Source organism: Phyllostomus discolor, chromosome 14 (assembly GCF_004126475.2).
Source record: "Phyllostomus discolor isolate MPI-MPIP mPhyDis1 chromosome 14, mPhyDis1.pri.v3, whole genome shotgun sequence".
NCBI lineage: Eukaryota > Metazoa > Chordata > Mammalia > Chiroptera > Phyllostomidae > Phyllostomus > Phyllostomus discolor.
This window is the reverse complement of record NC_040916.2, coordinates 36,903,967-36,928,081: the sequence shown is the minus strand read 5'-3', so window position 1 is coordinate 36,928,081 and position 24,115 is coordinate 36,903,967. Positions and strand designations below refer to the sequence as shown.

General features: G+C 43.1%; 1 protein-coding gene and 1 long non-coding RNA gene across 2 annotated transcripts; both read right to left on the bottom strand.

The window, feature by feature from the left end:
- Window positions 1–1,149: 1,149 nt before the first annotated feature.
- CD53 (CD53 molecule) lies at window positions 1,150–23,046 on the bottom strand. The gene is made up of 8 exons (XM_028502795.2): window positions 22,909–23,046; window positions 11,847–11,927; window positions 10,779–10,967; window positions 9,500–9,574; window positions 8,834–8,929; window positions 3,589–3,669; window positions 2,760–2,843; window positions 1,150–1,974 (listed from the first exon to the last, which is right to left on the bottom strand). The coding sequence occupies exons 2-8, from the start codon at window positions 11,907–11,909 to the stop codon at window positions 1,903–1,905; spliced, it is 660 nt and encodes a 219-aa protein (XP_028358596.1). The 5' UTR covers window positions 11,910–11,927; window positions 22,909–23,046; the 3' UTR covers window positions 1,150–1,902.
- On the bottom strand, window positions 7,779–8,827 carry LOC118498082. Its single transcript, XR_004900612.1, has 2 exons — window positions 8,272–8,827; window positions 7,779–8,240 (listed from the first exon to the last, which is right to left on the bottom strand). It is a non-coding gene; the product is annotated as an uncharacterized LOC118498082 (long non-coding RNA).
- Window positions 23,047–24,115: the final 1,069 nt, after the last annotated feature.

Below are 24,115 nucleotides of genomic sequence, written 5' to 3'. Positions count from 1 at the left end.
TAGATTTGGAAAATACATTTCATTTTGTACATGTTGCATGTGAGACACTTTTGACACTTGTGATACTCATGAGAATGTCTCCTATGCAAACTTCTTTGCCTCAGGAAAGTGCAAAAGATGAGGTAGGTTTCCCTATAAACTACTACTAAAATGACCAATTCCCCTTAAAGAGAAGTGAGAAGATCCTACACGACATTTGAGGATAGAAACCAATTCTTTCATCTCTTTCCTTTTCGTCCTTGCCTTTGGTTCTGGATGAGATATGTTCTCAGCGTTTGCTTTACAAAATGTGATTATCACATAGATAATTTAATTCAGCTTATAGACAATTCAATTCAGCTTCTCCTGATCCAACAAATATTGTATGGCTGCCAACTCTAGGATAGCCCCCAGTGATTTCCACCCCAGAGTATCCACTCCTTTACTCACTCCCTGATTATCTCCTCCCTGAGGGTGGGTTGAACTTTTCAACTTACTTGTAAGGAGTAGAATATGGCAGAAGTGTGGTGATGGCACTTCTGTTTTTTTAATTTTTAATTTTTTTATTGTTGTTCGAGTACCCACCAGTAAATGAGTGGATAAAAACGCAATGGAACATTTACACAATGGAATACTACGCAGCAGAAAGAAAGAAGGAGCTCCTACCCTTTGCGACAGTGTGAATGGAACTGGAGAACATTATGCTAAGTGATGGCACTTCTGAATTAGGCTATGAAAGGACTATGGCTTGTTTTGGGTGCTGCATTTCACATTCTCTCTTGAATGTCTTGCTATGCAGAAAGCCTGCTGTCATGTCATATGGCAGCCCTGTGGAAACGCGCATGCGGCAAAGAACTGTTGTCTCCCAAGAGCCATGTGGCAGAGCTTGAAAGCAAACGCCCTTCTGAGTGAGCCTTGAAATGACTGTAGCCACAGCTGACATGTTGACTGTCATCAAAAGAGAGATCGCAGACCAGGATCAGCCAGCTAAGCTTCTCCCAGATCCATGGCCCACAGAGACTGTGAGATAATGTCTGTTGTTCTCAGCCACTAACTTTTGGGGCAATTTGTTATGCAGCCATAGACAACTAACATTCCCGACTTGCTGGCAAAGCGGTCCGTCTAAGTCATGAAATGTGTGTTTGAGATATTGCAAGGGGAACATAGTGATAGAGATCATACGCTGTTTTATTTATTAAAGAGCTAAAATAGTACATTTACAAAAGTCTTATGTGATAAAGAAATAACATCATGACGCTTCTGAATGTGAGTATCGACTGAACCAGGAGAGATAGTGCTCCTGCTGAGTTCCTCCACAGTTATGAAAGTCAGAAGCTAAGAGATTGTCTGAAGTCAGGATATGAATAATGGGATAGTTTCCTCTGGAAAGACAGAATAAATGAATAAGAGATTGAAATGAAACCTCACTGTTTGGAGAAGGAGTACTCCATCATTTCTGTAGCCAAGACCCTCAGTCGAAAGGAAATAGGGTTATGACAATGATCTAGTAGGTCAGGCTCCAGAGGTCCCTTTTGCTTGTCTCTTGCTTGATTCGGAGACAAGAGACTTGTTTGCCAACGGGAAGATGCAAAAATTTAAGCCCCAGATCCATCCTTTGATTGTGAGCTATTAGCGCTACAGGTTCTCTTGGTCTCTCGTGTCTGAAAAATGTTCAGGTATTAGTGTCACCACTTTGAGTGACATGGCTGCCACCATGAGTGGGTGAATGATATCTTGCTTCCTGAGATGGAAGTGCCTGGCCAACACCCTCTTCTCTGGTTGTGTGAGACAGGGACCAAAACAGGGAAGAGTTGAGAGGGGGACAAAGATGTCAATCTGGAAGGTGATCGTCAGGCTTTCATGCTATAGGTGGTTTTGGTTTCCAGAGATGAGACACGTGTTTTCAGCAAAGACAGTAACAGGTCACAGCCCGAGGGCCTGGCTTGTTTTATCAATCTGGCAGTTCAGAGTCAGTGCAAAGGACATCCCCAACACCTGAGGAAAAATAGGGAAAATATGAGATCTTTATAGGAGTGGTCATCCCTCTCACAACCTCTGTGATCAGCCCCAAAGTAAAAGAAAGTATTTATCACAGTGAAATCACCCTTCCTGCCATCACATTCAATTCCTTCTCAGATGTGTCTTTTTTAGCTTTTAAATGGTAGTGGGGAGACAAGTGGGAGTGATGATGGCAAGACAGCAGAGTATAAAGTATTGATATGTCTCCTTAAGAAATCCTTGAGAAGGCTTAAGAAGCTCTGCTGCTGGTACAGGCACATTCTGTACAAGTCAACACTTCAGGCAGTGATTCATCTCTGCCCATGCTCCAGGCCTCCTTGGTTTCCAAGCAGACAAATTTTTTTTTCTGAGCTCCTCAATTAAGTATTAGGTAATCTATGCTATATCCCAAACACCTGGGTATAAAAATGTTAGCAATATCATATTATGAAAAAGAACACAAAACTACCCACAATTGATTCCTGATATGTTAAACTAAGCAGAGAAACAAGGAACTTGATTATAATTTTCATCACCAATTCCTGCTTAGCATACAAAGCCATTTTTCCCAGTGGAATTTTTTTGTACATCACAAGCTTTTCTCTTAAGGATAAAGTGACCAGCATTATTTTCTCTATGCCTTCAACTTGTAATGACATTGTTTACTACTTGACTGGGGAGCTCACATTATTGAGCACGTATTATGTAACTGGTACTCTTCTAAAACCTCATATGACTTAAATCATTTAACCCTTAAACTAGTCCCACAGTTAAGCTCTTACCTGGATCACACATACGCAGATAGTGACAATGCCGATATACAGGAAGTTGGACTGGAACCACACTGTTGCTTTCTTATAGCAACCCTAGAACAAATTATACGTACAAATGATACACTTATATTATCAACTTTATTGAGAGGCTTATTGGGGAAGGTAGTTTGTATTAAGCTCCAGGGCAGTTGCTGGTTGATAGTGTCCTATTCTTTCTTCAGACATCTACAAAATTTCAGAGATTTCCAAACAACTGCAAGAGTGGGTAACATGGGGTAACAGGACCTTAAGGAGTTGGCTGAGTTGGAAGATGCCTTTGACTCTTCTCTGGGCCTGGTCTGGAAGTCCACATTATGTGGGCAGGTTGTTTCCCCAGTTCTACCAACTCTCTCCCCCTCAAATCCTCGCTCCTTCACTTAGCATTTATTTCACTAAAGGGCCAGATCCTGCCAACTCCAAGGAAGGAGGACAGAGAAACAGGCTGCAGGAGACACTTTTCAACCTCAACCTTACAGATTTCACTTGCAACCACAAAGACCTGCTTCTTGTTCAAGAAAAATCTAGACAACCTTTTGCCACTATCACATAATCTTTCCCCCTTAAATGTAATAGTTTAGGGCAGCAATGGTCTTAATGATATCTCTAGTCTAAATGACCTTGTTGTTTGTGCTTCTTTCTCCTGATTTGTCTAGTTACCCAGGTTGTCTCCCTGGTCTGTATTTTGTTCAAGGTTTCCTGTTTCTGGTTGGGAGGATGGGTCCTATATGACTGGAGTGTCTATGGTCATTAAACATCCAATTACAGAGGCCAATAACAGAAAAGTTGCAAAAAAAATTACCTCAACTTGTGGACCTGTAGGGCAAGACGCTGGCGGGCCATTGGGCCAATTTTTCGTGCCATTTATACCACAACAGTCCAGCTGAAAGCCAAAAAATGTGGTTATTAGAAATTCAACAGAATGAAAACTATGCATCTTAGGAAAGGTGGGCCCCTCACATTACTGTATAGCAGAAAACCCAGAATTGGGCTGACAACTATAGCTCCAGAGAACAAAGTGCTTTCAAACCTGTTATACTGTTTCACTCAAAGACTCCCTAAAGTAGACTGGGTATGTTTAGTTTATTCCCACTTTACAGATCAAAAGAATTTGACCTGAATTTCTTCTGATCTGTAAAGAGGACTTTATCATGGAGGGATCAGGCTGACCACACCTAGACCCACTACCCAGTCTTAAGATCACAGCAGGGAGGGCAATCAGATATCTATCTGCCTGCTTGCACGATGTAGGAGGAAATATCAGCAATTTCCTATTGTATCTCATCACAAATGGAACCTGCATCAAGCTTCCAGATTCACAAGTATGGAGATAAAGACTCTGTGAGAGTAAAATGCCTAGAGGAAGCAACCACCCCAACCCAGAATGTGGGGAATTCTATAGAACATTCAACCTAATGTCTTTCACAAGTACATAGCATGAACAAAGATGGATACTATTATAAATTTTAAAACATGTAGAGAGACATAACATATAACTATAACAAGTGGACCCTGTTTGGATATTGATTTGTAGAAACCAATCCAAACAAAATTTTTAAAGCAATTTTTTTAACTGATCATACTACTATTTTTATTGATGTTCGAATACAATTGTTTTAAAGTAATTTAATTGTAGACCATTTATTTGTGATATTAAGAAATTATTTAAAAATTTTAGGTTTTACATGAAGTCTAAACAACATTCTTCTAAAGAACACATGGTCAAAAAGAAATTTCAGGAGAAATTTTAAAATATTTTGAGTAAATGAAAATGAAAATACAACTTAAAAAATTTGTGGGATGCAGCAAAAGCAGTGCTAGAAAGAAATTTATCACACCAAATGAAAATATTAGAAAAGAAGAAACACCTAAAATCAATCATCTAAGTCCACTTTAGGAAACTAGAAAAAGAAGAGCAAATTAAATTTAAAGTAAGTAGAAGAAAAGAAATAACAAGAATTACAGCAAAAATCCATGATATTAAAAACAAGAGATCAATAAAGTAAACAAAACCAAAAGGTGGTTCTTTGAAAAAAATCAGTAAATTGATCAGCTTCTAGCTAGGCTAAGTAAGAAAAAAAGAGAAGACACAAATGACTACATCAGAATGAAAGAGAGGACAACACAACTGATCAAATTAAAAGGATGATAAGGAAATACTATGAACAACTCTATGCTCAAAAATTTGATAACCTAGATGAAATGGGCCAATTCCTTGTAAAACACAATCTGCCAAACTCATACAAGAAGAAATAGAGTATTTAAATAGGGTTACATCTATTAAAGAAATAGAATCAATAATATATAACCTTCCAAACCAGAAAGAACCAGGCCCAGACTGATTCTCTGACAAATTTCACCAAACATTTTATGAAAAATTATACCAATTGTGTGCAATCTCTTTCAGAGGATAAAAGCAGAGAAAATACTTCTTTACTCATTTAATGAGGCCATCTTTACCCCAATACCAAAATCAGACAAAGACATTACAAGAAAATAAATCTAAAGACCAATGTCTCTTGTATATATAGATGTAAAAACTCAACAAAATATTAATAAATTGAATTTTTAAAAAGTTTGAAAGGCTGGTTCAACATTTAAAAATAAATAACCTCTAGAGATCATCTGTACAACATTGAACCTATAGTCAAAAAGAATGAATTGTTAAAAAAAATGTTAAGGTAGATCTCATGTTAAGTGTTCTCATCACAATAAAATTGAACCAAGACTGGTTCAACATTGGAAAATCAATTAATGTAATCTGTTGCATCAAAAGACTAAAATAGAAAAATCACACAATTATATCAATAGATACAGAAAAAGCATTTGACAAAACCCAACACCCATTCATAGTTCAAGAAAAAAAAAAAACCCTTTACAGTTGGAATGGAAGGGAATTTGCTTAAAAGAACAATCTATAAAAAGCCAACAGTTAGCAGCATTTTTAATGGTGAAAACTTGAAGCTTTGCATTAAGATCAGGTACAAGGCACTTCTTTTAAACACCACCCTGAAGTCCTTGTTAATGAAACAAGGAAAGAAAAAGGAAAGTATACATATCGGAAGGAAAACATAAAACTGGTTTTGTTCACAGATGATATGATCATCTATGAATAAAATTCAAAAGAGTCAACATAAAACTCCTGGAACTAATAAGAAATTGTAGCAAGGTTATAGGATACATGGTTAATATGTAAAATTCAATTGCTTTCCTATATACCACCAATGAATAAGTAGAATTTGACCTTAAAAACACAATAGATTGGTACCCCCCACTGAAATAAAATGCTTAGGTGTGAATCTAACAAAATATGCACAAGATCTATATGAAGAAAACTACAGCACTCTGATAAACAAAATAAAAAAAAACAACTAAGTAAATGGAGAGATATCCCATGTTCATGGATAGGAAGATGTCAATATTTTGAAGATGCCAGTTCTTCACATCTTGATCTATAGATTCAATGCAATACCAATCAAAATCCCAGTAAGTTTTGTATAGATGTTGACCAACTGATTCTAAAGTTTATATAGAGAGACACAAGACCTAGGAGAACCAACACATTATTAAAGGAAAAGAACAAAGCTGGAGAACTAATGTTACCCAACCTAAAATCTACTCTAAAGCTACAGCGATGGTGACAGTATGGTATGGGCAAAGGAATAGACAAATAGATCAATGGAGCAGAACAGAGAGCCCGGAAATACACACACATATATATAGTCAACCAATCTTTGACAAAGGAGCAAAGGCAATACAATGGGAAAAGATAGTATCATCAATAAATGGTGCCAGAACAACCGGACAATCACAAGTTAAAAAGATGAAGAAGAATCTAAACAGGGACCTTACATACCTCTCAGAAATTAACTCAAGATGAATTGTAGACCTAAATGTACAACAAACTATAAAACTCCTAGAAGATAATATAGGAGAAAACCTAGATGACTTGGTTATGGAGATACATTTTTAGAAACAACACCAAAGACATGATTCATGAAAGAGATAAATGACAAGTTGGACTTCATTAAAATTAAAAGCTTCTGATCTGCAAAAGCCAGTATCAAGAGAATCAGAAAACAAGCCACCAACTGGGAGAAAGTATCAAAAGATGCATCTGAAAAATGACTGTTACACACACAAAAAAAAACCCTCTGGAAACTCAACAGTAAGAACACAAACTAATTATACAGTGAGCCAGAGACCTTAACAGACACCCCACCAAAATCACCCACAGATGACACATAAGTGTATGAAAAGATTTTCAATATCTTTGTCACCCGGGATTTGCAAATTAAAACAATGCAATATCACTACTCTCCTATGAGAATGGTCAAAATCTGGAACGCTGACATAAGTGCTGGTGAGGATGTGAAGCAAGAGGAACTTTAACACATTGTTGGTAAGAATGCAAAATGGTACAGACACTTTGGGAGACTTCGATAAACTAAACATATTCTTACCATGTGATCCAGCAATCATGCTCCTTGGTATTTATCCAACGGAGTTGAAAACTTACACCCACACAAAAAAATTGGTCATGATTGTTTATAGCAGCTTTACTCATACTTGCCAAAACTTGGAAGCAACACACAGGTGAATGGATAAATAAACTGTGGTATATCTAGACAATGGAATAGTATTCAGAGCTAAAAACGAAATAAACTATCAAGCCATGGGCAGACATGGAGGAACCTTGAATGTATATTATTACCAAGTGAAAGAAGCCAGTTTAAAAAGGCTGCATACTATATGATTCCAACTATATGACATTCTGAATAAAGCAAAACTATGGAGACAGTGAAAAGATCACTGGTTGACAAGGATGGGAATAAACAGGCAGAGCACAGAGGATTTTTAGGGCAATGAAACTATTTTGTATAATTTATAATGATGGATGCATGTCATTATACATTTGTCCAAACCCGTAGAATGTACAACGCTGAGATAGAACTCTAATATAAACGATAGACTTTGGGTGATAATTATGTGTAAATGTAGATTGATCCTTGGCAAAAAAAAAAAAAAGGAATTGTTCTGATGAATGATATTGATAAGGGGGAGACTGCACGTGTGTTGGGGCAGGGGGTGTATGGGAAGTCTCCGTACCTCTCTCTGTTCTGTTATAAACCTAAAACTGCTCTAAAATATTGTCTTCTTAAAAAAAGAGGTTATTATATTTAGTGGGTGAGATGACATAACATCTAGTATTTACTTTATTACATGCTAGCAAAAAAAAAAACTGACACGGGATTAGCTGACACATTGGCAAAATATTAACTGTTGAAGCTGAGTGATAAGTACCTAGGGATCCACTTCGCTATTAGTCTATTTATTTTTAGATAGGTCAGAAAACTCTATAGTAAAAAGTCTTCCAAACTGAATTGGAAAATAAAGAATCAGGGATTCTGAGGGGTTGGGTGACTGTCCCAAGGCCACCTAGTGCTGGTCTGGCTCTACTTCCTGTGCTGTGTCTTCTCCATACTGAGAGGCACGGCAGGGCCCCAGGTGGCTCCATATGGCACAGCAGTGTTGTGTGTGACATGGACTCTGCCAGTGCCAGGCTGGTCCCCTGATCTTGCTTTCTCCCCAAACACATGGGACAGGGATGCAGAGTCATGCATATATGTCTGTGGGTGGGGAGGAGGCATGAGGTATGGGGGTCTGGGGAGCTAGGTAGCAAGCAGGGTTTGGGCTACTCAGGAATTCAAGAGATTCCTTGTATTCCATAGTTTCTGTTTTCAGAAAAATTTTGGAAAACACACAAACTATTCTAGTGTGACATGTTTAGGTCTTCCTTAGTAGGGCTTCAACAATGAGCCTATCTAATTTGGTGAAGGATGACAGGGAGCGTAGACAATGTGGTACCAATCACACCAGTTCCCGTCTCTCTTGTTTGTGACAGCCGGGCGTATTCTGGACCTGGGGGCTGGCGACTTTAGATTCTGGAACTTCCAGGAAAGGAAGTCCCTTTGAGCTGCCAGGGACAGAGGTTGGAAAATTAAGTGAGGGTTGCGCTGGGGAGAATCTCTCCCACCTGTACTCACATATTTCTGGATGAAGTCCCATGCCTGCCTGGTGCTGTTGTCCGTGTGATATCGCTGGATGCTGTCGCTCAGACCCTCAGTCACAGAGCGATCCAGCTGCACAGGGCGCAGGCCAGCAGAGGAGACATCGGAGAAAGCAGGTGAGTTCAAGGAACAAGGAATTTCTAATATAGATGAGTGGTCCCATTTGCTCCCCCCTTCCAAATGGTTTCATCAGAGCTAAGGAAGGGAAGGAGGGACATTCTGGACATTTTCCTTTAGAGGTAGAAGTGCTAAGGGTGAGATGACATCGTGGGAAGAAGCCCACGGTGGTCTCTTGTGCTTCCAGAACTGGTTTCACAAAGGAGAAAAAGGGACAGTCGAAGGCTGGGCTCCTTCAGGTACCAGGACAGATATAGTCTGTATTGCCAGACACATGGAGAAAAGTAAATAGGAAAAAAGTAAAATAAACTTGCTTTTACTGTTCTTCCCACTTATTCTTCAAAGAATCACACAAATGCAACATCCTTCATAAAGTTTTACCTCCCTAATTATGATTCATCTCTTCCCTCTATCCTTCTACTTCGCTTCTACCTCTAATTGTAAGACCTGTTTTATGCCCCATTGTCCATGGCCCACTCCCCATTCTCCACAGCAGGACAATGAGTTGTGTCCTGTATAACTTACGTTCTGTTCGTACACGAAGAGCAGGATGGCCAAGGTCACCTCAGCAAGGAGGATGATCAACAGCAGGACAAAGAACTGGGGGCAAAGCAGAGACATGCTCACAGCAGGGGTCCCACGCCCTCCCCCATTCCCACTGCATCCTGGGAGCATCCAGTTACATCTCTGCCCAAGTGCCGCAGGTGCTCGCTGCTGCCTGCTTGGGCCTCCAGGAGCCTTCTCTTGTCTGATGAGGAATAAGTATTCTTTTCCTGCAGCTGGACCCCAAGGCTCTACGGGGTAGATCAGCTGTCTTCTAACTTTGTTTTTTTCTCCCCACGTGTCTACTGAGCTCCATGTGCATCGTGTATATGCAATTCCATTTGTTGGATCAAGGAAACGATTTGGCCATCAGCCTACCAAAACAATTGCACAAAGGACCAGTGCCTTTCGAGTTTGGGGCCTGGTCCTTTCTGCACGAGCATGGTAAGTTGGGCAGATGGGGAGAATATGCATTAGAACCTCGAGTGATGGTTCTAGTTCATATTTATCTCCACCTTTAGATGCCCAGTCCCTCTATGTTAATCACACACAACAGAAAACACATTCTCACTCATTCCCTCTCCCTTGCCTTTTTGCCCTAATGTGAATTAAAACCTTTTCCTCATGCCTGCCATCCTCCACCTTCTGCCATTAGTCTGGGAGCTATCCAAGAAGAGGGACTGTCTCATTCTATCTCAGCTCTCAGACTAAGAGTTGACCCATAAGGGGAAGAACATTAACCAAATGACTTAAGGAAGAACCAAGGCCTTTGGTGACCCATACCAAGCTCTCTGCTGGGCAGACTAGAGAAATGAGGGGCTCTTCCTTCATAGAGCTTAGAGGCACAACCTGAGCTTCCAGGTGCTCCTCAGGAGAGGTAGCAGAGCGGGACAACCAAAAAGCTCTGGCCTCCCTCACTTTAGACCTCTGGCTGCAGCCTAGACCCTCGCCCAAATCCGGTCAGTCACACGGTGTTGTGTCTCGTGCAGATATGAGACAGGGAAGCAACCCCTGCCACTTTAGGAGGGACACAGCACTCAGAAGACTCTAGAGACTAGATTTTCCATTAGTTAGTGACTCTGGGATTCTGAAAATGTCTATTAATGTGAGGGGGATTTAGGCAGATGCCAGTCCTACGTTCCTCTGATTTCACTGTGCCCACAGGTGAGCTGCCGAAACACATCTTGCCTGGGCCTTCAGCCTTTATGCCCCGCCCCTCCCCCAGGCCCTCCAGAGGGCACCAGGTCTGCGAGAGACTCACCGACATAAGCAGGCACTTGTTCTCCTTGATGGAGCCCATGCAGCCCAGGAAAGCAACCACCATGATAATGGAGCCCACGATGACAAGCACATTGCCCAGCGTGAGGGAGGGCACATTATGGAAGAGTACCCCGAATTTGTTGTGGACCAGGAAGTATATCCCAAAGCTCAGAATGCAGCAGCCACAGAACTGAAGGGAAGAATCACACAACATTGCAAAGTAAAGAGTGGTCCTTCAACCTCTTGTATTCTCGCTTCCTTGAGGTCAGAATCACTTTTCCCTGTTGGCTCTCTCGGGACTCTGCAGGACACCCTCTACCCAGCTTTCCCCACACACCTAGAAAAGTGGTGACCCCAGCATCCTCCCGTCATGTCCCTCATGCCTCATCCCACCCATATCAGATACGAGGGGAAGTCCCCGCCCGTGAGGAACATCCTATTTCCATGCTTCAGATCCCTACTCCTTGACCTCAGCTGCTTCCATGTGGCCTTCCCTTTGGAAACCACAACTGCAGATGAGGGCAGGGGCGTGCCCTGTTTCAGAAGTTTGCCTTGCTGGGCAGGAAACTGGAGGAGCCAACTTCTAAGAACATTTGCATAGAAACATGAGTACCAACTCATCCTATATCTGAAATTCAATTGCTAGATTGGGTACGGTAAAACGTCCCTAGAAAAGGTGGCTTGTCTTTCAACCAGCTACTCTCCCGAGACATCCAGGGGGCACGTAAAAGCTAGGAAAAGAGAGGCGCTCAACAAACAGAGTTTCAAGTCTCAGGTTTTTTACCCATAGATGTCAGCAGTGGGCCATAATTTCTTACAGTTCCCATAGAGTGGGAAGCAGTATCCCCATAAATAATTGCCCTGGTACCTTTCAATTTTGCAAGGTTGTACTGTGGCAGGATGTGAAAAGGGGAGGCAAACATTAATCCCTTCTTCTTAGGCTGGGAAGACTGCCAACAACGCAAGCATGCATGAATTCACTTCATACAACACTCTTCAGTGAAGGGAGAGAAGTAGAGCTTACCTGGGGGGAGGTGAGCTCAGTCACATTCAGAAGAGACTTACTTACCCAAAAGAGCAAGTTGAAGAAAAACAGGACATACTTCAGCAATTTCAAAGTACTCATGCCCATTCTGGGGGTATTCTTGTACTAAAAAGTGGAAGGAAATAGAGGATGTAAGTGATCTGGTTCTGCAAGGTGGTTCAGAGGGTGCACACATTCAGGGTTCAGGGATCTCTAGCATTACCTTCCTTGGCTTTGAGCTATGACTCTTCTCTGGGAAGTTTCCCCAAACTCCCTGTTCTCATAGTCTCTGAACTGAGGTACCAGTGGGCTCATCTTGGATGCCAGCCAAAGATGCTTAACATTGAATTAAGCACTCCAGCAGTAAGCACTAGAGCCCTTCTTGGGGGAGGGGGAGTCAGAGTGACGCACACCAAGCCAGTGCTCAGGGACTGGGGCCTGGGCACCTACTCTGGAAGGCAGCCCCAGGGTCAGGGGCAGGCTGGTCCATCAGTTGTGGACATGGCCAGTGCCTTGACCCTAAAGTGCCCTGAGATGCACCGACAACCTACATGTGGTCTGCAAACCTCTCCCCATAGAAGTGCAGGGACACACTTATGCCTCAGGTGTTCTTTCACTGAACACACATTTACAGAGTTTTTTGTGCTCAGTGCTAGGGGAAGGGCAGCCATGACTGAGCTGCCTCCAGAAGAAGGCACCAGTCTTACAGCAGAGTGAACATGGCCGACAACTCGCCAATGGAGAAAGGAAAGGAGAGAGCAATGAGAACTTGAATTTTTAAAAAATGGATTCTGTTCTTGATGAGGAAGGACACCAGGATCCAAAGTCTGGTCCTCAGTTCTAGAGATCCGGATACACAATGTTTAATTTCTCTCAGAGGTACTGGGGTTCACAGAGTGACTCCTATTTTAAAACTATACATGAGACTGATATGTAAAACAGAAAGTCAGTTATTTGGGTTTCTTTCCCCATCAGAGCTATGCCTTTTCTGGTGCGCAGGTTGCTTGTACAATCCATGTGGTGGGCTCTTTGTGGCGTTAAGCACCCACAACTCAGCCCCGAGGTGTGGCTCATCAGGCCATGCCTGAGTCTGAGCAGCCGCCTCTGTTCCACGACCGACTGCTCTCCTCCATCGAGCCAGCTAAATACTCACATCTGTTTCCTCCTGTTCTCCTTTCCCTTTACTTTGTCCTTCTCTTTCATTCCCTCTTGCCTTGACCCTCAAAATTATTCTTAATCCCTCATCACTACTTTAACCAAGCTAAAATACAGTTAAGTAGATTACTGGTGTATTTGGATATATAGTTGCCCCCCCTTACCCTCAGGGGTTGTGTTCCAAGAACTCCAGCGGATGCCTGAAACCCCGGACAATACCGAACCCTATCTATGCTGTGTTTTTTCTATATACATATGTCTATGGTGAAGTTTAACTTAAAATTAGGCACAGTAAGAGACTAACAACAATAACATACTAAAATAGAACAATGACAACAATATACTGTAATAAAAGTAGTGTTAAAATGGCCTCTCTCTCTCTGAAAATACCTCCATTGTACTGTATGCACCCTTTTCCTTCCTGCGAGTCTATGAGATGACACAGTGCACATGTGATGAAATGTAGAGAGGTGGATGACATAGGTCTTGTGACGCAGTGTTACAGTCACTTAAACACAAGCAGTATGATGCTGTGGCAGCTGATCTACTAATAGACTAAGGGGCAGGTAGCATATACAGTGTGAATACCCTGGGCAAAGGGATAAGTCACATCTCAGGCAAGAGTCCATCACCACAAGAATGACATGCATTTTATTTTATTTTTTTGAACTACTTTTTAAAAAGATTTTATTTATTTATTTTTAGAGAAAGGGGAAGGGAAGGAGAGAGGGAGAGAAACATCAACGTGTGATTGCTTCTCGTGTGCCCCCTACTGGGGACCTGGCCTGTAACCCAGGTGTGTGCCCTGACTGGGAATCCAACCAGCGACCCTTTGGTTCACAGTCTGGCTCCTAATCTACTGAGCCACACCAGCCAGGGCAATGGCGCACATTTTGAAACTTATGAATTGTTAATTTCTAGAATTTTCCATTTCATATTTGCAGGCTGTGGTTGACCATGAGAAACTAAAACCAGGGAAAGTCTCTTACCTAAAACAACCAAAAAATGTACAAAGTATACAACGATGGCTTGCAGGTCACAGAACATCAGACAACTCTCAAAACTCAATGACAAGAAAGCAAACAATCCCATTTAAAAATAGGCAAAAGATCTGAATAGATGCTTCACCAAAGAAGATACACAGGTGGCAAGTAAGTAAGCAAAAAAAAAAAAAATACTTTACTTCAGTAGTCATTGAGGAAATGTCAATTAAAACCACAACGAGACGCCATTGCCCACCTCTTAGCATGACTGAAATGAAAGAAAGACTGACCACACCAAGTGTTGACAAGAATGTGCAAGTCTCCTACACTGTTGGGGAGAGCAGAGAAGGGTTTATCCACTTTGCAAAACATTTTGCCAACTTTGTAAAAAAGTGAGATGTAGCACTTGTGACATGATCTAGCCATCGTACTCCAAGGCATGTACCCAAGAAAAATAAAAATATATGTCCATACAAGGACTTGTAAAGGAATGTTTACAGCAGCTTTACTTGTAATGGCCAAGACCTGGAAGGAACCCAAACGTCCATCAACAGGTGAGTGGATAAATAAACGGTGATATAACTATATAATGGTACACTACTTGGGAATAAAAAAGTGAACTGTTGACACATGCTACAGCACAGATGAGTCTCAAAATTAATTATGATGAGTGAAGGAAACTAGACAAAACATACATACTCTATGATCCAATTACATAATATTTTAGAAAGTGAAAACTAACCTTTAGCAGTGGAAAGCTGACAAATCACTGCTTGGGGGTGGGCATGAAGAAGAGTGGGGAGGCACCGTTAGAGGGGGAAGGAGGAGGGCAGGAGAATGGGGCCACAAAAAACCACAAATATCCTTTGGGGAACGATGACTGTTTGTTCCCTTGACTGTAGGACTGTTTTAGGCATGCACACCTGTGTCAAAAGGCCCTTCCTGATTTGCGCCTGTCCATCTCTCCAAACTCATGACAGCAGTCCCCGTCTTACACCTTGAGATCTAACGTGCAACATTGCGTACTTATCATTGTGCCTCCTCCCTTACCTTGCTCATGTGCTTTCCTGGAATTTTCTGCTTTCTCTCCCTCTGACCCCTTAATTTGGTTAGCTATGTAACCATCCCAAGACTCAGGTCAAGTATGGTCACTTTTCTAGGAAGCCTTCTCTGATTTCACCTCATCTTCGTGCCTGTAACATTGTGCCTCTGCATCTTTGCACTGAGCTCTTTGCTGTGTAATTACCTCTCCCATCACTAAATTGTGAGCTCTGAGGGTAGAAGCTAGTTTATTTACCTTTGAACCCTCAAAGCCTAACACAGTACCTGATTACTCTAGAAGAAAGAAGAAGAAGAAGAAGAAGAAGAAGAAGAAGAAGAAGAAGAAGAAGAAGAAGAAGAAGAAGAAGAAGAAGAAGAAGGAGAAGAAGGAGAAGAAGGAGAAGAAGGAGAAGAAGGAGAAGAAGAAGGAGAAGAAGAAGGAGAAGAAGGAGAAAAAGAAGAGGAGGAGGAGGAGAAGGAGATTGTTGAGTGAACAAATGACTAGAAATTTGCTCATTGACTCTAAATAATCTGGTGTGTGGAGAGACCATGACACTGCAGAGCCAGGAGCCTCTAGTTTGAGGTCTGTTCTGCCAAGACACTAACCTTGTGGACACAGGCAAAGAACTAACGCAGAAGGAACGGGGCCATGTGCCTCCTGGAGTCACCTCCTCCCCAATAGCCTGAGGTCCTGGAACAACTGCTTCAGGTCCCCATAACCTCCTTGTCCACAGAGTCCCAACTAAGGAGGTGCCCACAAACCTGGGAATATCCCCACTGATTCTTTCCTTCACAGACAGGAAGGAGAACCTCTTCCTTCTCCTTCCCTGATTTTCCACTTACTCAGACTCACTCCAAATTGAAGGAGAAAAGCTGCCCATTTGGTGAAGATTATCACTACTACTATCACATGTGATGATGGCCCGTTTTCATGTAAATCCAGAGAGAATGCCCGCCTTTCCCCCCATCCCTTTCTTCACTGTGACTGGCCAGTTACGGAGCTCCCACAGCTTTGCCCCTGCCAACCCCTTCCACGGCCCCTGGAAGCTCCGACGCTCTCCACAGTCAAAGTTGGCACGCCCAGTCCCATGACTCATGGCTCTGTAAAGAAATCCCCTGACATCAGCTTCCAGGAAAAATCTGTGCTCGAAATGCAGTCAGCTGTGGCCACCTCCCACAGCTCAACGTGGAGGCCACAGATGAAGTTGCTCTTTAGTTTCCTCCAAACGAAGAGCTTGGGCAGGTAAAGTGTCTTGTGGATTTCTAGTTCAATCCTTCACTTTTCTTTGACCAATACATGCAGCTGTATCTAATCTAGTCTTGCATTTAATCCAGTTTAGCTCTGGCTAAGGTTGGACAGAAGCTTCAAGAAACTTTCAGTCACTGATCTCCAGCCTTATCTGATGTGAACTTAGAGACCAGTCTGGACTCATAGTGAGACAGCAGGTTGTTTATACAGACTGTTATATTTATGAGATGTTAATACAAACAAACAAACAATAGGGAGTTAGAGGAATCTGTGTTCAAACAATTTTGGAAGTACGTAGGGTAACATAAAAATAACCCATAAAACAATATACAGTGTTTTAAATGAATGACGTCTGAGGAAGTCATTACATGTGGGTCTCTAAGAGAAGGTCCTTATATAGTTATACAAACCTGTTCCTGTAGTGAAGATTACCACTTGGGAACATGCTGTTCCATGGAACACAGTCTGATAAGCACAAGTAATGGAATGAATCAGATCTAGGTTGGAACTCCAGCAGTGCTACATACCAGAAGCGCAGCCTTGGTTAGTTGCGTAACCTCTCTAACTTGCGCGGTTTCCTTATCTTTAAAATGGAGATATCCATGTGTAGCTCGCAGGGTGTGCTGAGGGTTAAATGGGGTAGTATTTCCTGAATGGCTCAGCATCAGAGTGCTTAGTTCGGTCAACAGTGACAAGATCAAGTTCAGGGCTTCCTTACCTGTTCATGTCTAAGGGTGACACAGCTTCCTGCTAGATCTTCAGGAATAAAATATGTCGGGGGCATATTCTATAATCCTTCGCTTGTTTTATTTTTTTGTGAACTCCTTTTGAAAAGTTTTGTGTGTCCTTTACACAAAAATTCACACAAGTAAGAAGAAGAAGAAAGCATAAAATCTGAAACCCCACCTCCCAGCGATAACCATGGATATTTTGGGTGAATATCTTCCCAGACAGTCTCTACATACATTTCTCTTGATATACAGATCTATTTGCCAATGTATATAGAGACCATAGTGTTCAGCCATGTAATCACCGGCTTCCTGTCCCTTCCTACACAGAGTGTATGGAGGCCTTTGGTTTGTTAGGGAAGGATGGGGCGGGGGGGGGCTTGATTAAGAAAAGCTTTTTCCTAAATAGGAAAAAAATCTGTTGTTCATGAGAGCCCCCCAAATTAAGGCCCTCTCGTCAGAATAAGTTTGGATAGATGATAGAGTTCACTGAGCCCAGAAAAATGCTGAGTTCTTCATAAACATGTTTTATTTATAACTCTCATATCAACTGCACAGCTTAGCCGTCAATAGCCCCATTTTGCAAACAGGAAACCCAAGGTTTGGACTGGTATGAAATCAAGCAGCCAATGACCAGCAAAGGCAGGGCACAGGCCAAGGTGGTTCAGCCCCAAAGCCCACGCTCCCTCTACTGCCCCACCTTCTGGTTTTGTGCCTCCTGCTTCCCAATTCGGCTTACTCACCATGAAGTGCTGAGCCCCCAGGAGGAGCCCCTGTGAGCAGGGGCTAAGGGGTTGGGGAGGGCAGGGGTTATGCATGTGCACCTCTTCCAGGGGGTAATAAGCATTTGTAGGAGGAGAGGTGATGCTAAAATGTGACAAAACCGTGAACTTGCATGTGTTTTCTCTCCTCTCTCTATCGCTTGTCAACAGAATGAGACCATCAGCTTATGCCTCCCTGACATGGCCTGGTGGAATTTTCTCCCTTCAGTGCTATTCTCAGGGGAGGGGTCTTGGTGATTCGTAGAAGAAAGAATGAAAGGAGAAGCAAAGAGAAGAGGAAAAAATGAAGACAGACAAATCCAGATGACTTTGGAGGTTCATTTCCTAACATGTGGGAGCTTAGCGAGACAAGAGCTCAGCAGAAAATTATCAGTGCCCCTAGAGACCGAGCTGAGCCTGGGATCTGCAAACAAGGCCGGTGTGCTGTTACAGAGCCAGCAGACTTTACAATAAGGCCACTCTAAATCAGGAACGGTTACTGCTGTTACACAGCCAGTTGACCAGAGGTTCTCTTTCCTCACCCTAAAAATACAGAGAACTTTGTGGCAGAAGGTTCCTGTCTGCAAGGCCTGTCTATGGTGCGCACAGGCTGTGCCTGGTGTAGGCAAGGCTCTCCCTGGGATAAGAAAAGCCACCCTGGTGGTATTTCCATGAAAAGCTTGACTAACCAGAATCCAGACATGAGGGAGCATCAGACAAACCCAAATAGAAGAACACTCTAGAAGATAAGGTGCTTGTGCTCTGCAAGGATATCAATGTCATGAAATACCAAGAAAGACTCAGGAACTATTGCAGATAAAAGGAAACGAAAGAGACGCGGCAGTCAAAAACAACACGTGACCAGCCATGTCCTTTTTCTATAGAGAATATTAAAGGGGCAGTTGGTGGACTCTGAATAAAATCTGTAGACGGTTAATAGTACCATATCAGTGTGTTGGTTTCTTGGTTTTGATCCCTGTAAAGCGGTTGTGTGAGAGAATGTTTTTGTTTGTGGAAAAAACACACCCCATCACTTAGAGGGAAGGAGACAGCCCACCAGGACAGCCCACCAGGACAGCCCACCAGGACAGCCCACCAGGACAGCCAGGGAAAGATGAAGGGAGTGTGGTGAAATGTGAATATTTGGGAAATCTGGTTCAAGGGAGTTCGGAAGTTCTTGGTAATATTGTTACAATTTTTCTGTAAGTATGAACTTTTGTCAAAATAAAAAGTTTAAGAATTGAATATGAATAAAGGATCTAAGGGATTCTGACCTCAAAATCATGACAACCTAAGTCTCTGCTAGTATAAAGGACTGAGATTCTACCAGAGAACCTTTTAGAAGAACAAATTATTATTATTATTATTATTATTATTAATCCTACTGAGGATTACTGAAGACAAGCTTATTGTTTTCATTTTTGAGAGAGAGAAGAGAAGGGAGAAAGAGTGGGGCAGAGAAACACTGATGTGAGAGAGAAACATCCATTGGTTGCCCTACCAGGGGCCAAACTTGCAACCCAGGCAGGTGCCCTGACTGGGAATTGAACACACAACCCTTTGGTCTGCTGGATGATGCCCAACCAATGGAGCCACACAGTCCAGGCCACCATGGGACGATTCTTTTTTTTAAAATATTTTATTTATTTATTTTTAGAGAGAGAAGGGAGGGAGAAAGAGAGAGAGAAACATCAATGTGCGGCTGCTGGGGGCCATGGCCTGCAACCCAGGCATGTGACCTGACTGGGAATAGAACTTGTGATGCTTTGGTTCACAGCCCGCACTCAATCCACTGAGCTATGCCAGCCAGGGTGGGACAATTCTTTAATGCCTCTATTTACTCCTGATATAGAATGAATGTTAAGCCATGAGCCCACATTTACTTGAACAGCTTTCAAAAGATGCAAATTGTCAAAATCCTTTCTCCCCATTATTCCTCAAGTAGTTGAGAGAGGGAATATCAAACCAAAGTTTGACAAATTAAATATATATAAATATATATGATATTAAATGTATTAAATAAATGGATTTCAAATCAACTGGGCTCGGAATTGAATTATATTTTTATTTGGCTTAGGTTAAGATGCACAGGAAATTTCTTTATGTGAACAAGAAACATGGTCTAATGATGCTCTTTAACAGGAAGTCCATAAGAAGAGGGAGTATAGTGTAATGTGAAGGAAAGGGCATTCCACAGAAAATCAGGAAATATTCTAAATAGTTAAGCAATTTTATGACTTTGGACACGTCACCTTAACTGAAAAGTCAACTGGACTATTATAATAGCTAATACGTATTGGGCTCTCGCTATGAGTTGCATTATTTGAGCCAAAACAATCTTCAAGTTCTCTTTAAAGAGCAACTCTAACCCTTGGAATATAACACTCTTATTTTAAATGATTCTAGAAATGTATCCCTGTGGCATCTTTTCTTTACCACAATTCTTGGCCAATGCATATGATATATTAATGCTACTGTTTGGTTAGGAAGTCCGTGGTGTGCTTGAGAAATGGGGAAGGAAGAGCGGCCTCGCCTCTGTGTCTTGACACAGGGACGTGTGGCCTCCGCTCTGAGTGCCCACCCTATGACTTTAGAAACACATCATCTCCCTCTTTCCCACAGTCCACCCACACTGACCACCCGAGCTCTGGCCACCACCCTCTGTTCCTGTGACCCAGCGGCCACCCCAGAGTCCCACTCTGCACATAGCTGACTAGTTTCCACAGGTGACTTTGCCTCAGCGCTCTGCACCTGCAGGTGGCAGCTTGGTCCTGGAGCTCCCTGAGAACAAGTGCCCAGTCTCTACGCCCAGAGTGGTCTGCCTACATCCAATGCTCACATGGTACGGGAAGTGCTGTGGACTGACTAATATAGGAACATAAACCAAACCACTGTAGCAGAATCAACACAGCATTTCCTGAAGCTGCAGCATTCTCACAGAAGCCGAGAGAGAGGGAGAGGGGGAGAGAGGTCATAACCTTGCACAAAGCCCTATCCTTCACTCTACTAGAGCCCACAATCTAGGTCCAGGAGGAAAATAGGTGCCTCTTCACCCTCATTTCAGTTCACGTCCCCTCAGTTCTGCCCTGTGGATGTCTCAGGTGTGGCCCCCTCCAAGGCCAGGCTAAGGACCCACCAGCTTAGTGAGCTTGCTTTCCACTTTCAGGAGCTGGGACTCTAGAACCAAGTAAGAAAGGGAGTTTCACTTCCTGTGGCCCTGCAACCATGGCTGGTTCTATTTGAGTCTTGCTTGCTCTCCTTTCTAACGCACCCGGGGGCTCACACGTCTCTGAGTTTGCACACACTGTCTTCTGTCTGGAATGCCATTACCCCAGTCTCCACAGCAAACTCATACTTCTTTGAAAATGAGCTCAAGCAGTCACCCCCTCTCCCAGGGAGCCTTTGGCACACTCCTGAACTCCCATGTTTGGTGCACACTCTCCCACTTATTGTAGAAGACATCATGTGGTGTTTGTGTGTTGTATTTGTGCCTGTCCTCCATGCTAGGCTCTATGCATGCCCTGAATGGGATGACCACATCCGTTATCCTCGGTCCCCAGCACTGAGCACAATGCATAGCCACTGCGGGGAAGTCTGTAGCCTTCTGAGCAGTAACAGGTCAAACTGAGGACACAGAAACTTAAGACCATAGAGTCAGATCTTCCCAGGTGGCAACTCTCATCATTTGTCAAAGCTGAGTCCCTTAGGTGGTGGTAGTTGTGAAGAGATGGGTTTTGAATCATTCCTTGTCAGGGGTAGAAAGGTCCCTTCATTTAAAGGCTAGATATTCTTAACCGCCCACACAGGAAACACCACAGGAAATCAAGTTTTAGCTCAGCCTCTGCTCCAATTCAACCACAATTTCAAAACAGTGCATATTCTGGTGGAAATTGAGAAAGCGAAACTTCTTCATTAGCCAGCAGCTAAGATTCTGCTTTTGCTCAACGTTTTTCTGAAGCACTTGCATACATGTCTCACATCACTTAGCTCATGGGAGTTCGTGAAGGGTGGGATGGTTTGCTGGACAAATAGCTTCCTATCTTGCCACCCGGCCCCCTCCCCACCAGCATCTTCCAAAGCACGATGTCTGGCCCCAGAAGGTGCTTAACTCCTGATTATTAAATGACTTTATTTATTTTTTAAGGCTCGTTTTTATTGTTAGATTCAAGGTTCAATAGCCCCTGAGGAGCTTTGGGAACCTGGATCCCTTGGCTGAATTCCCATCCCCCACTGTTACATAGTTGGTTGTGGTCCTGGGGAACTTTCCTGTCCCCTCCAGGAGAAATTCTCACAGGTCCTGGAAGGAGAAAGGTCTGATCTAGAGTCCCCATCGTGACCTGACCCCTGGCCAGTATGACAGTCATAGAAAGCCAGGACCAAAGCTTGGTTGTGACTTTCTGTGTCCTTGAGACCTGAGCTTTAGTTACAGGGCATAAGTTAGGAACCATTGCCATATTATACTTGATTGGCTGGTGTAAGTCGTATTTATTCATATTCATGGTTTGCACACCAAGGATAAGCTTATTTGGTGGAACCCTGAGGATCCCAGTGCCCTCCCTGCCGTCAGAGAACAACTGATCTAAGTAACCCTTAGAAATGTCTACCTTTCAGCACGTGAAACACAGGTACTGAGCACGTCCTGTGCTCCTGGCTGGGCTGGGTGTCGTGATTTGTAGCAATCCTTTTCTTTAGTGGCTCTAAAGGAAGTTACTAACTTTTGAAATTTTCTCACATACGGAAGACCTCCTCTCCCAGCTGACTTTCTGAATGGCCCTGGCCGTTTAGAACTGGTTCTCCTCACCTGAAAATCACAAGACCAGTCTTTGAAAGACCAGAGCATAAACAAAAACCTCCCCAACTCCATCTCTCACAGAAGGCTCCAGGCATCAGAAATGAGCACACTCAGAAATACAAGATCAGAGGCAGTTTAAGCACAGGAATGCCCTGACCCAAAGTGGTATCAGATAGTGAGAACCCAGTTCACCAGAAGTCTTCCTGGCCAGATTGCCTCCTGAGGGTTACTAGGATCGTGCTGACCTTTTACCCTCTTGCACAATATTTGTGAAACAGAAGCAGGCGACTTTAGGGTGACTAGAGAAGTGTGTGGAGACTCCTGAGTAGATAACTTCTCCCACGTTGTATGGTTCAGGTCTCCACTCTCAACCCAGGTTAAAATGTCACCAATCTTACCTTTTGCAGGTGCTTTTCCTCAGTCCTTTAGGCAGAATTGGTGCTTATCCTAGAAGGTGGCTGCGACAAGGTTGGTAACAAGGATGTCTGAGACTGTGTGTGTAAAGGGAGAAGTGAGGGGGAATAAATGTCATCATGCTCTGACGACAGGAAGTCCATAGGAGGAGGAGAGGGAGGAAGCGAAGCTGGGCCCGCCCTCTTCACACTCGGAGATACAATTCTTCCCCTGTGGCTTTTTAGAAGCTTGTTCCCACGACCCACCCAAATACCTACACTGGATTCTATGAAACACAGGAAAACTCAAAGAGCAGGTGGGTTCAGGCACTGATCTGTGAACACCATGGACTCTTGGATGATCTGGGCATGATTTCTTTGTCCAGAAAAGGACAGAGCTTCTTGATTCAGGCGGCACCTCAGAATTGCCTGTGGATCTGTTCAAGGATGAGTTGGTTTGCCTCACCACCCCAGCTTGCTATTCAGGTAGACTGAGACTGGTGTACAATCTCAGAATCAGTATTTTTAAAAGTTTTCTAGGACTGAGACTTAGGAATGTCTGTTAAGCTACTCCGCCCCCTGCCCGCCCTCCCTCTGGCTGCCTTCCAGAAGATCTCTAGTCTCCAGTTTGACTGGGCCACCATCCCCAGCCTTCTGCGTCTTGGAGTTGGGCTATCCTTATGCCAGGGGAATGTTGGAGATATACCCTAAGGCCCAAGTTAAAGCATCCTGGTAGACATGATTGGGTTAATGGAGGAAACCCCAGATTTAGAGCCCAAAGACCTGGGTGGCAGCCCCAGCCTTATCTCTGTTAGCTGGGCAGTTCCAAGCAGGTCACCACCTCAAAGCTTCCATTTCTTAGTAGTAATGTAAAAGATAACAAAAAGGGAACCACTTTAAAGTGGAGCCAGAGCTGCCATCCCGGAGGAACTGCCTAGCTGGTCTTACTCCTTAAACCTTTGGAATGTTAAAACTGGGCAATATAATCTTTGGACTGGGCCTGAAGCAACATTGCATTCCAAATAACTGTCTGCTGTGACAACCAGGAAGATAGCATGACCACCCACTGAAATTGAAAAACATTCCCTAGAAATTGCATCATGGTGTTGGCTTATCTGCAGCTATGGAAATTCCTTCCTTCTTTCATGTGAAAGCTCCCCTTGCCTTTCTCATAAATGCCCCTTGCCTTCACCTCCTAATCAGAACACTGCTT